The sequence below is a fragment of the Hypanus sabinus genome, chromosome 4 (genome assembly GCF_030144855.1).
Source record: "Hypanus sabinus isolate sHypSab1 chromosome 4, sHypSab1.hap1, whole genome shotgun sequence".
NCBI classification, from domain to species: domain Eukaryota; kingdom Metazoa; phylum Chordata; class Chondrichthyes; order Myliobatiformes; family Dasyatidae; genus Hypanus; species Hypanus sabinus.
In genome coordinates this window covers 65,435,278-65,446,538 of record NC_082709.1, presented here as the reverse complement: position 1 = coordinate 65,446,538, position 11,261 = coordinate 65,435,278, and the positions used below count along the sequence as shown (strand labels likewise).

The 11,261-nt window shown below is 47.1% G+C and overlaps 1 protein-coding gene across 2 annotated transcripts in view; it reads right to left on the bottom strand.

The window, feature by feature from the left end:
* Window positions 1-5,487: 5,487 nt before the first annotated feature.
* The window catches only part of LOC132392844 (neuropilin-2-like), a 109,424-nt gene continuing 103,650 nt past the window's right edge, over window positions 5,488-11,261 (bottom strand). For both annotated transcript variants that reach the window (XM_059967327.1, XM_059967330.1), the window contains 2 exons: window positions 9,362-9,442; window positions 5,488-8,290 (listed from right to left, as the gene is read on the bottom strand). In XM_059967327.1, the coding sequence (XP_059823310.1) occupies window positions 7,986-8,290; window positions 9,362-9,442 (386 nt within the window). In that variant the 3' untranslated portion in view covers window positions 5,488-7,985. The remainder of the gene's footprint in view (window positions 8,291-9,361; window positions 9,443-11,261) is intronic.

The window sequence follows — 11,261 nt, the reverse complement described above, 5'->3', positions numbered from 1 at the left end:
CCCTAGAGGAGTTGGTGTCTCTGTCTAACGCACGCCAACCAGGTCATCTCTGAGGCTTGGTGTCTGGTCGTGGTGAGAAGGCTTGTGAGTTCCCGAAATCCCAGGAGTGATGCCATCTGGAGCTTAGCTCCTGGTAGGGTCATGCATGCCAGTTACGTCAAGGTGAAGGTTCCAGACAAAGAGTGATCCAACCAATCATCTCATCGGTGGAGCTGGTGGAAGATGATGACACATCACAACCCAGTCATCTTGCACTCCATGCCACTGGACCCTGACCCTTTCACTCTGCCTCCTCTTCCAGCTGCCTATCACCTCTCTCATGATTCTGCCTGCTTCTACTACCCATAGTGCTTTCCCCTTACATTCTTTCTTCACCTTTCCTGCCTATCCCCTCCCTGCTTCCCCTCCCCCACACCTTGATCTTTCCTCTGATTGGTTTTTCACCTGATACCTTCCACCCTCCCCCCACCTTCTTTATAGGGCCCCTGCCCCCTCCTTCAGTCCTGATGAAGGGTCTCGGCCCAAAATGTTGTCTGCTCGTTTCAACAGATGCTGCCCGACCTGTTGAGTTCCTCCAGCTTGTTTGTACGTGTTGATTGGACCCTGATCCTGATCTGTCTACAACCATGTGGTGGCTTCCCCCCCGTTAAACAAAGTCACACACAGATATTCTCTATTAATGGAATAACCATTCAGGAGAATATCGCACTCAACTCGAGCAATCGTACTACCACTATTGACCAGGCTCAGCGTTCTCCCCCTTTACCTGCTGCTCTAAGTACACTATTTTTTCTATCCAATAGTGCTTCTTAACCTACGTGTAACCTTCAGTTCCATCTAAAAACTGGTTTACTCCAGTTGTGGACTTAACTCAAGTTCTGTTCCTACAGCTCCCTCTGTTCTGTGTTGGAAGCTTTTTGCCCTTCTCCCAATTGCCTTTGGGCTGAATTGCTGGAACAGCACCTCCACTACTCAAATCTACCAGCTCAAGCGTGCAGAAGTACACACCCCACCATCTCAAGGGCCCACAGGTATTTTATTTTATTCTAGAGATCATGAGCCGATGATGCCCAATCCAATCCATGTGACCAACTACCCCTACTAACCCGCCCGTCTTCAGAATGCAGGAGGAAACCAAAGCACCCGGAGGAAACCCGCATGGTCACAGAGAGAGCGTACAAACTTCTCACAGACGGTGGTGGGAATTGAACCAAGGCACTGGCCCTGTAAATCGTTACACTATCGTGCTGGCCCTATAGCTATGTCAATTTATAGCCCAAGAATTTTTGTTCAGCTTTACAATGGGCTAAATTCAACTGTTACTCCATGTTGCACACATGATCCTGGCGAAGGGTCTCGATCCGAAACTATTTATCCCACTCCATAGATACTGCCTGGCCTGCTGAATTCCTCCAGCATTCTGTGGGTGTTAATCTGGATTTGTAGCATCTGCAGAACCTCTTGCAATACTCCATGTATTGTGTCTCTTTTAGAGTTTGCCCTTGAAGCAGGACTCAAGGACTAACGAGTGAAGGGCCTGGCACAACAGTTGGACCGGTTGACACTTTCTACCCCTTTCTCCAAAGCCCCCAGTTGACTCAAGCCGTTAAATTACACCACTGGCAGCTTCACAATGACCATGGTGTGACTTTAATAAGTGTGAAACAGAATAATTCTGAAGGCTGCTCAGTCTGACCACTTGGCTTTGTTACATGCTCTCAGCTTATTAATGATCTGGCAAATGACAGCCTTCCGGGACAGTCCAGAATTGATTTCTCCAGCGCTGCAATACGGAGGCGTTTCAATTAGACTGAGGACACTGACCTTGTTTATGAATAGAGGAAAGTTTGGCTTTGAGATTCATCCCTCCTACACACTGAATCAAACCTTCCTCGTTTATTTTTCCACTACACCTTGTACTGCTCATTTCTAGCCACAAGATTACCTTTTCCATCTTCTTTTGCTTCATTAGAGCCTTCCCCATGTCAAAGAACATCTCGAGTAATGGCATGTGGATCCAGCGTTCTTAGTCCTTTGGAAAATAGTTACCTTATAGCACATTTCAGGATAGATTACCCAGGTGTTCCCGACCCTCCTTCCTAATTTGCAAATGTGCGAGCTTCACACTGCTCTTGACAATAACTTGCATTCATGCAGCACCTCTGCATGTGGTTAACCATCCCACGGTTCCACATGGAAGAACTTTGATCCTGAGCTGCATTAGGATGTACTTGGACAGGTGATGTGGGCTTTGGGGAACCATTCGTTGAGCTCCTTCACTCGGTCCCCACAGAAGACAGGCTTTCCCAATGGCCATCCATTTTAATTGTACTTCCCACTGCCATTCTGATACGTCAGTCCATGGCTTCCGCTTCTGTCACAATAAGGCCATTTTCCATTCCCCATTCTTATCCTCAGCTGCCCATCACCTCCCTCTGGAGCCTTTCTCCCATGGTCCGCTCACCTATCAGATTCCTCCTCCTTCAGTCTTTACCTCTCCTCCCAGCTTCTCACTTCATCCACCCTGCTCCTAGCCACCCATTTTCCCCTTCACCTGGTTTCACCTATCACCTGCCAGCTTGTACTTCTTCCCCTTCCCTCCCCCCATCTTCTTAATCTGGCTTATTCCCCCCTCCTGTCCAGTCCTGACGAAGGGTCTCGGCCTGAAATGTCAACTGTTTTTCTCCTCTTCCACAGATGCTGCCTGACCTGCTGAGTTTCTCCAGTGTTTTGCATGTGTTGCTTCGGATTTCCAGTGTCTGCAGAATCTCTTGATTTGTTAAAAAGGATTGATTTTATCTTGAAGGTCAGAGGTAATGGGGTGTAAGGTAGAATGGAAGAGGGGGGGGGGAGGGGAAGGAATTCCAAGCCCATAGCTCCCACAGAGTGGAAAAATGAACTTGGAAGTAGGTTGAAAGGCTGATTTTAAAAGAAAGCACATTGTATGCTTCATTAGTCAAGGAATTGATTTCAGGAGACAGACGGGGGGTTAAGTTGCAGCTTTATAAAACTGATTAGGCTGCATCTGGAGTGTTGCATCTAATTGTGGTAGCCCTATCGCAGGAGCTCAGAAAATGGTTACTAGGATGTCAGCTGGATTTGAGGATGTACTATGAGGAGAGGCTGGACAAACTTGTGTTGTTCTCTCTGGAGTGATGGAAGGCTGAGGGGTGGCCTGATGGAGTGGACAGCCAGCGTGCTTTCCCCAGGATTGAAATACCTAATGCTAGGGAGCCTGCACAAAGTGAGGGGCAAGTTCAAAAGAGATGTGCAGGGTGAGTCGATTTACACAGAGAGGGGCAAGTTCCTGCAGGGCTGGTGGTGGGGACAGGTACAGTAGTGACGTTTAAAAGCCTCTTAGACAGGCACATGAATGTGCAGAGAATGAGAGATAGGGACATTGTATAGGCACAGGGGATTACTTTAGTTAGGCATTTAACTGCTAGTTTTAATTAGTGGGGCACAACATATTGGGCTGAAGGGCCTGTTCCTGTACTGTACTGTTCGATGTTCTACTGTAATGGAAAAGTCAAGGCCTTGGCAGCTGAAGGTACTGTTGCCACCCAACTCCAAAAGCCACAGGGTCAGAATTGAAAGAGGACTTGTTTGGAAGCCAGTCAGACATCCCTCCCTGGCTTCTGCTGTTTGGTTCTCTCTCTTCCACCTTGCTTGTCACCATTTCTGCTCTGCCTTCCTTACCCCCCACCCCCTGCCCATTGCCACCTTCAGGGTGTTGGGAATACTGCCCCTTCCCAGGGTCACATCCAGTAACATGCTGTCGGTTGAGGTGGAATGTGGTAAACGTGCCAGCCGGCTGTGAGAGTCAAACTCGGCAAAGCCTGCAGAACGTCTACAACGCTCAAGTCGGGAATGGGATGGGATCCCCTCCACTCACCTAAAACTTTAAGAAGCTCGACACCCGATGAAGCACATAGCAGCCCTGCTAATAGGCACGTGATCCAGAGACATTCACTCCCTCCACCACCGAAGCACAGTAGCAGCCGTTTGTACCATCGGCACATGCACTGTATCAAGTAGCCATGACTTCTTAGTCATCACCTTCCAGACTCACTACCTAGGACAAGGGCAGCAAAAGCAAGGGGACAGCAGCATCTGGACGTTGCCCTCCAAACCAGACACCGTCCTTACTCGGAATTGTACCCTTCACTGAACTCCCTCCCAAACAGTGTAGTGGGTCCACCCACACCTGGACTACAAGACAGCCACCACCACCTTCTCCAGGGCAGCTAAATGCCGGCTGTCCTTCCAAATGATTTGTACAAAAGCTCCCTCGGTGATGGAGACCAAATTTTCTTTAGAAATTTTGATTTATTCATTGGTATATGCCTGGTCACCAAGGCAAACTCTTATAGAAAATGGTGGAATACGATTCTGAGAGAGCAGACCGCTCCTCTGTTTAGTGGCTCCTTCGATGAGGCAGCACTCACTCCTTCAGCATCTGTCCCACACTGGGCTCTGTGTATCAGTGTGTGTGGGAAAGGGCAGGTTTGAATCTTCCATGATTACTTAGAGTCTAGAGTGTTTGAAGACCAATGCTAAGTTATAGAAAGGTTGATATGTGTAAGTGTAATAGGACGTGAATACTGGAAAAGTTACTAATTTTTCATGCAATAACACTCAATGTAAAAAAAACACTGGAATGTGCAAATCTTCTCATTTCTACTTTTTTATGATGACTTTTTTTATTGAGGCATTTATCATACGGAAATATCTCATCAGTAATGTATTCAGCTTGTGAAGTAGCTGTTCCATTACAATGACTTTATTAAGACAGTATTTCAAATCTACAAGGCAAACATTGTCACAGGAGACTAGGTGACATGAGTACCTCCAACACTGAACTCCAGTCATGACTGTCCTTCCCCACCAGTCGGTACTGGAACTAAGATAAGACCAGCTTAATGCAAATCCCTTGCCGAGGCCAAGACTCCTCGCCTGCAGGGTAGGGGCTGGCTGTGACAATCCCACCCGCACCTCCATCTGTACAGTGTCTGCTGGACTGCTGGGGAAGCACGTGAACACTCACGCGACTGTCTGCGCACTCACACATTGGTGTGCACTGACGCATGCACACATGTACACAGACACACTCACTCTCTCTCACACACGTCTGTCATCACAGCTACGATTTATGTGCGGGTGTATAATCCAGCTTGAATATAAAAATGGCATCATAAAAAATATACACACAGTGCCACACTGGAAATGGTAGAAATACATAGCACTTACATCACAACAACACTCAATGTGGCCCAACAGATTAGTATCATGGTTGAAATTACAATTGAGCTCCCACTTTATGTCATCTCATCCAATCCACTTCTCCCTATCCCCTTGTCCCTCATGTACATAGAACATTCCCTAAACGGCATTTCACTGTTCCAGCTCACCAGGGCAAACCCTTGTAGAGAACAGTTGACGTTTCGGGTCGAGATTCTTCGTCAGGACGTATTAAGTCCTGATGAAGGGTCTCGGCCCGAAACGTCGACAGTGTTTCTCCCTATAGATGCTGCCTGGCCTGCTGCGTTCCACCGGCATTTTGCATGTGTTGCTTGAATTTCCAGCATCTGCAGATTTCCTCGTCTTGTAGGGAATGGTGGAATGTAATTCAGTGAGGGCAGACCAGTCCTCTGTTTAGTGGGTCCTCAGACAAGTCGGAGGATATGGGACTTCTTGCTTGTTAAGCAACAAGACACCGTGACAATGTGATGACCTGCATTTTTCCACGGCTGTTTGCTTTGAGCGGGTTTTGTGGAGCTGGCCTCAAGGTTCAGAGAGGTTACGTGGTGGGAATGAGCACCATACAGACTATACCATTGGAGACAGTGTGCTGGTTGTGTTCATAAGTAATGGGTCATAGACATGAAAGCCCACTTCAGGTATAAATTGTGCACCATGGGTGTGTCACAGGCATAACACTGTACATGCTCTCATGAATGAGCTTGTGCAAGATGGACACTCTATAAAACAAAGTGTATTCCATAGAAAGTGGCGTACCTCACCCCCCCCCCCCCGACCTTGCTGATAATGTCTGTGCACATGGAACAGTTTGGCCAAAAATCTCCTCCGACATTTTAACTTCCTCTGAATCTCCATGTAAGAAGGAGACTGGATCTTCATGTGCACTGTCCTGTGGAAATAAACCTCTGAGGTGGGGAGAGGTGAGGTCTGGGTGCCTTTTTGTTCCAGTCTCCCTCTGATGGGAAAGATGGCAACCTCGCAAAGGGGTTTGGTACACTACACAGAGGCCGGGTTTACTCCTTGGCCTGCTGCCTACTGTTACGCTCCCTGGTTGATCTCACGGAGCCAGAAGGTCATCTCCCCACAACCAGTTAGAAGGACAAAGGCAGCTGCTTCAAGCCCCTCTGTAGTATCTGCATCAACCTGACTTGGTAATAAATCACCGTCTATTCATCCTCACTGGTCAAAGGTCCCAGACTTTCCAAGGTAACAGCTGAGTGAGAGCACCCCCACAACTTGGGCCCAAAAGCGAAGATGACTCACCAGTCGCTTGTCAAGGGGAAGTGGGGATGAGCAACAAGTGTTCCTAGTTCCAGCTGCACCAGATTTGGCTTCCGTATCACTGAGTGATCTTCTGGTGGCTTTCACAGATCATGGAGTTGCCTGGGCCACTGGTAGCCAAGGAGTTGGCAGTGTCTGTGGGCCTGGACACCACAGCCTTTTTGTGGGGGTGAGGTGGGAGGGGAGGGTGAGTTGCAGGATTCTGCTGAACCCCGAGTGTGAAGAGACGGCCAGCATCATTGTACCCAAACAAAGTACAAATCCAACATTATAACTGCAGACTGCTGGCTCATTTGAACCTAGGCAGCCAAGGACCTTTGTAAACTCCCAAAAAGCCTCATTTGAACCCAGACTTGTAGAACTTTTACAGCCCAGTCTTACAGAAACCAGCAGTTCTTCTTGCTTTTCTTAAATTGTCCTACTGGCTACCGGAGTTTGAGGCTGTTCTCTGATGATGAACAGGGTGCCCACTTTGTGAAGAAGGCCAGTGAATCCTGACAGTCAGCTCTGACCAGAGCTTTTCAAAATCTGTGAATTCAAACTCTTTGTGGTCCAAATGTTTCTTCCCATCTCTGATCCATATGAACAAGCCCCAAAAGAATTATTTGCAACCCCCCCCCCCCCCCCCCCGCCACCATCCAGCCACCATCCTCCCCTCCCAAACCAGTCAAAAACCCTATCTGGGATGTTAATGCACTGTATATTAAATAATAATAGATAAAATCCTCTGATCAGGCACTGCACAGACCTCAAGGCAGTGTCCAATAAAACACTCTTCTGTCACAGACAGGAAGGATGTCAAAACTATTTTGCCAAAGCTAATAGATCACACTTGTCTAAAGGCACTCTGCATATAGTCCACAATTTTCTTTTAAGCTGCTTAAATGGTTGAAGACACTTCATGCTGCCGACTCCTGGAGCTGCAGACCTCGAGGGTACATTCTGGTCTGCTGGGCCTGAGGTGAAGGCCACCTGGAACCATCTTCCAGTTCGGACTGCCCACCAAGGCATCGCGGGCATCGGCTGTAGGCTCGGGAACAGTGAAGCAGGGAATTGGAACGTGAGAAAGTTACATGGCACAGTAGGCCAAACCTGGTGGCCAATGTGAAAGACACAGACTTCCTTTTGCAGTACGGATCAGAATTCATCTCGCCAGTCTCTCTGCAACAGGTGCACCCTTATATCATCCCAAAGATCACAGTCAAGGCAGTAACGATGGCTCATATCCATGGGAAAATAGTCGTTAAGGCTCTTTAGTGCTGACCAAGTGGTAATTAAATAGACCCCACATTCAATGGGGGGGGAAGTGGGAGGGGGTGGAATGTAGTGGTTCTGGGCACATCAGAATGTAAATGGTTACGATTGAAAGGCAGGTCTTTTACACACTGCACCCTCTGGTTCATGGGTTCCAAGTTATTGATGATGGAGTAGTCCTGGGGTGATCAGGCCTCTGAGCAGCGCTTCTGTTGGTTCATCTTTACCTTGTGCTTGATCCCGTCATACAGTTCGAAGTTGTAGTTCTCCAACGTGGTCGAGCTCCGGCTAGAGAGGCCAGCGTAGGAGCAGGTGCAGTACAGCAGGAGCCCGGCACAGACTGCCCCGAGCAGGACCCCCACCGAGCTCATCACGATGATGGTAACCAGGATCGGGTCAAGAGAGTAGAGCCAGTTCTTGTCCCTTCCAGACTTCGGGGTGACTGACATCCCATTGGAGGGCAGCATCGTACTTGCGTCTCCATTGGGCCCATCTGTAATGCAGCAGGAGTAGCACTGTGTTTTTATTTAGAGATACAGCTTGGCAACAGGCCTTTCCAGCCCAACACGCCCACTTGTCCAATTCCACCCATGTCACCAACTAACCTACTAACCCTTACATCTTTGAAACATGGGAGGAAACTGGAGCACCCTAAGGAAACCCACATGGTCATGGAGAGAACGTACAGAGAGCAACGGGAATTAAATCTGGAACACTGGCACTGTAATAGCATTACACTAACCACAACCTTACCTGAATGTATATTCTCTAATTATCTTTTTGTATAGAGAAGGTGAGAAATAGAAAAATATAAATTAGGAACACGAGTAGTCTATTCAGCCCTTCCGATTCTGGCTGATCGTCCAAATGTCCTTCCCTTCTCTCCTACCCCTTGATCTCTTTATCCATTAGACCCCTCTCCTTGAATGCATTAAATACTTTGATCTCAGCTTCCTCCTGGGGTAGAGTGTCCCACAGGACCACCATTCAGTGGGTGAAGAAATTCTCCTCGTTTCGCTCCTAACTCATCTGCCCTGTATTCTCAGGTTTTGACCCCCTGCATCTGGACTACACCACCATACCACAGCTGGTCTACCCAGACCCTTGTCATTTTTCTAAACTCTAAAAATAAGCCTAATCATCTCAATCTCTCTTCATATGCTTTTCCTGCCATCCCAGGAATCAGTCCGACCAACTTTTGCTGCTCTCCCTCCAGACCAAAGACATCCTTCCTGTCAATGGCGCTATACAACTAATATTCCAGTATTCATTTCCTCTTGCTACAAAGGACAACATTTGATTTTTCTGGTCTTCCCTACTATTCACTAAGATCAATGCCACTTTCCTTAACTAACTGTATATCCCTCAATTCCCTTTGTATCTTTAAACTCCCCTCTGCAACATGCTCAGTGACTCAGTCTCCACAGCCATCTTCACTCGGCCTAATTTTTGTGTCGGTAATGGTTGCAGCTCGGTGATCAAACTACAATGATCACAGCATCTACTTTTATTCTTTAAATAGTCCTTGGAAAAGTGGAAATGGTGTCTTGAGATGGGATTTTACCTTTCTTGTAAATACTGGAGTCAGCTTCCTCACCGGGCTCAAACAGCATGCCGTCACCATCCACAGAGATCATTTCTTTCGCTGTAACACAAAGAGCAAGGTAGAATATTATATCAGGTGTGGGCTGGGTCATACAAACACCTCCACACAGGTAACATCTAGAGTGGCATTTATTCTAGATCAATTTATAGTCACTGAAGGTTTATGAAAGCTGATAAATTCACAGACTGGCAGCTCACTCAAATCAAATGAAAAAAATGTACATTTGCTGTGTTTAGTACAGTCTTTCACTCCAGCTCCACTCAGACTGTGGAACCTCTCTCACTGACCTAATGGATTATAGTTTCTATTCCACCTATCCACTCTCATTTCCGCATTTCTCAGCAGCTTCCTAACCAGAATGAGGGTAACACCTTCCCTTATAACTCCCAACATCAAGCCCTGGAATCCATCTTAATTTTCCAAAGTGTTAAGGTAGTATACGTGAAGATAATTCCAAAATCAGGGTGATAGTGGCTTCAGAACCTTTCACTGTGCCATCAACATTTCCAAGTGCTTCCTTATCCATCTTCGGCCTTTGCTAGCAGCCCTTTTCTCTCCTCTTCCTCCATTAATACAGGATTCTCCATTACACTTCCTTAATCCATTTCATTGGTTGGCCCTAATCTCCCGGAGACTCCACAATCACCACCACAACAATTCACATTTGGCCTCATATGTAGTTTAGTTTCACTGGCCAATGGAATACAGCCCCATCCCCTACTTACCAACACCTGACATGGAGCCCCTTTCACTGATTATAGTTTCCATTTCACCCACTTACCTTGATTCTACATCTTTCAAGAGCCTCATGACCACAATAAGGACAACTCCTTCCCTTTAGTTCCCAAGATAGGCACGATCAAGTGCTTGGGAGACTGACAAGAAGGGTCTACTAGATACTGCAGGGCTGCACATCTCCTGCCTTGTGGGAGCTCCCTCTGCGGCTGCATTTCTGACTTGTGAACTGTTTGGGTTACGAGTCGATCTCAGGAATGGAACCTGCTGCAACCTGGGAAGGATCTGTGAGTGTTGTTACAAACAGTTCTTGGAGAGAGTACAGGTCTTGGTCTGATCAGTATTCCACATTCTGTTTTAGTGACTGCCAATATAACCAATGCAGATTTGGGATACTGGGGCTTCTATGTTGACGTGCAGTAGAAGAAACAAGTTTTGTGGGGGCTCTTGTGAGGAAGGGACCAATCAGTTTGTGGTATGTCAAACATATATTTTACAAAGAACTAGGTAATGTAATCCCACTGTGCCCTAGGTCAAGTGAGCTTGCATGATACTTTTCTCAGACCATTGACGCTTTCCCAGAAGCTCCAGTGACTGTTAAAGTTGTAGGCTCGTTCAATGTAATCTTCTTGTTTGAAGTCCGAGTAATAACACTGGAAGGTAAAATTCATCTGAGAACTCCTGAGGGTAAAGATGTTGGAAGCAAATTTCCAGGCTGTGCATGAACAGGGTTCAGTAATCACGAATGCAGAGGACCCAAGAGGGTCTTTGTTAAGTCTCAGATGGTCTGCTGAGTCCTGAGTGCAACACTTTTAAGGAGATGCCTTGGCAGGGGTATGGGGAGAATTCACAGGAGGGTTAGGCAGTGCAGGGATTCTCTCACATGGTGAATGAGACCATAAAACATAGGAGAATTAGGCTATTTGGTCCATCAAGTCTGCCCCACCATTCCATCAGGGTTGATATATTTGCCTTCTCAACCCCTGCCATTCCTGCCATGTAACCTTTGGTGGACTTATTAATCAGGAAACTATCAACCTGTACTTTATATATAACCAATGACTTGTCCTCCACAGCCATCTGTGGCAATGAATTCCACAGATTCACCACACCCGCTGGCTGA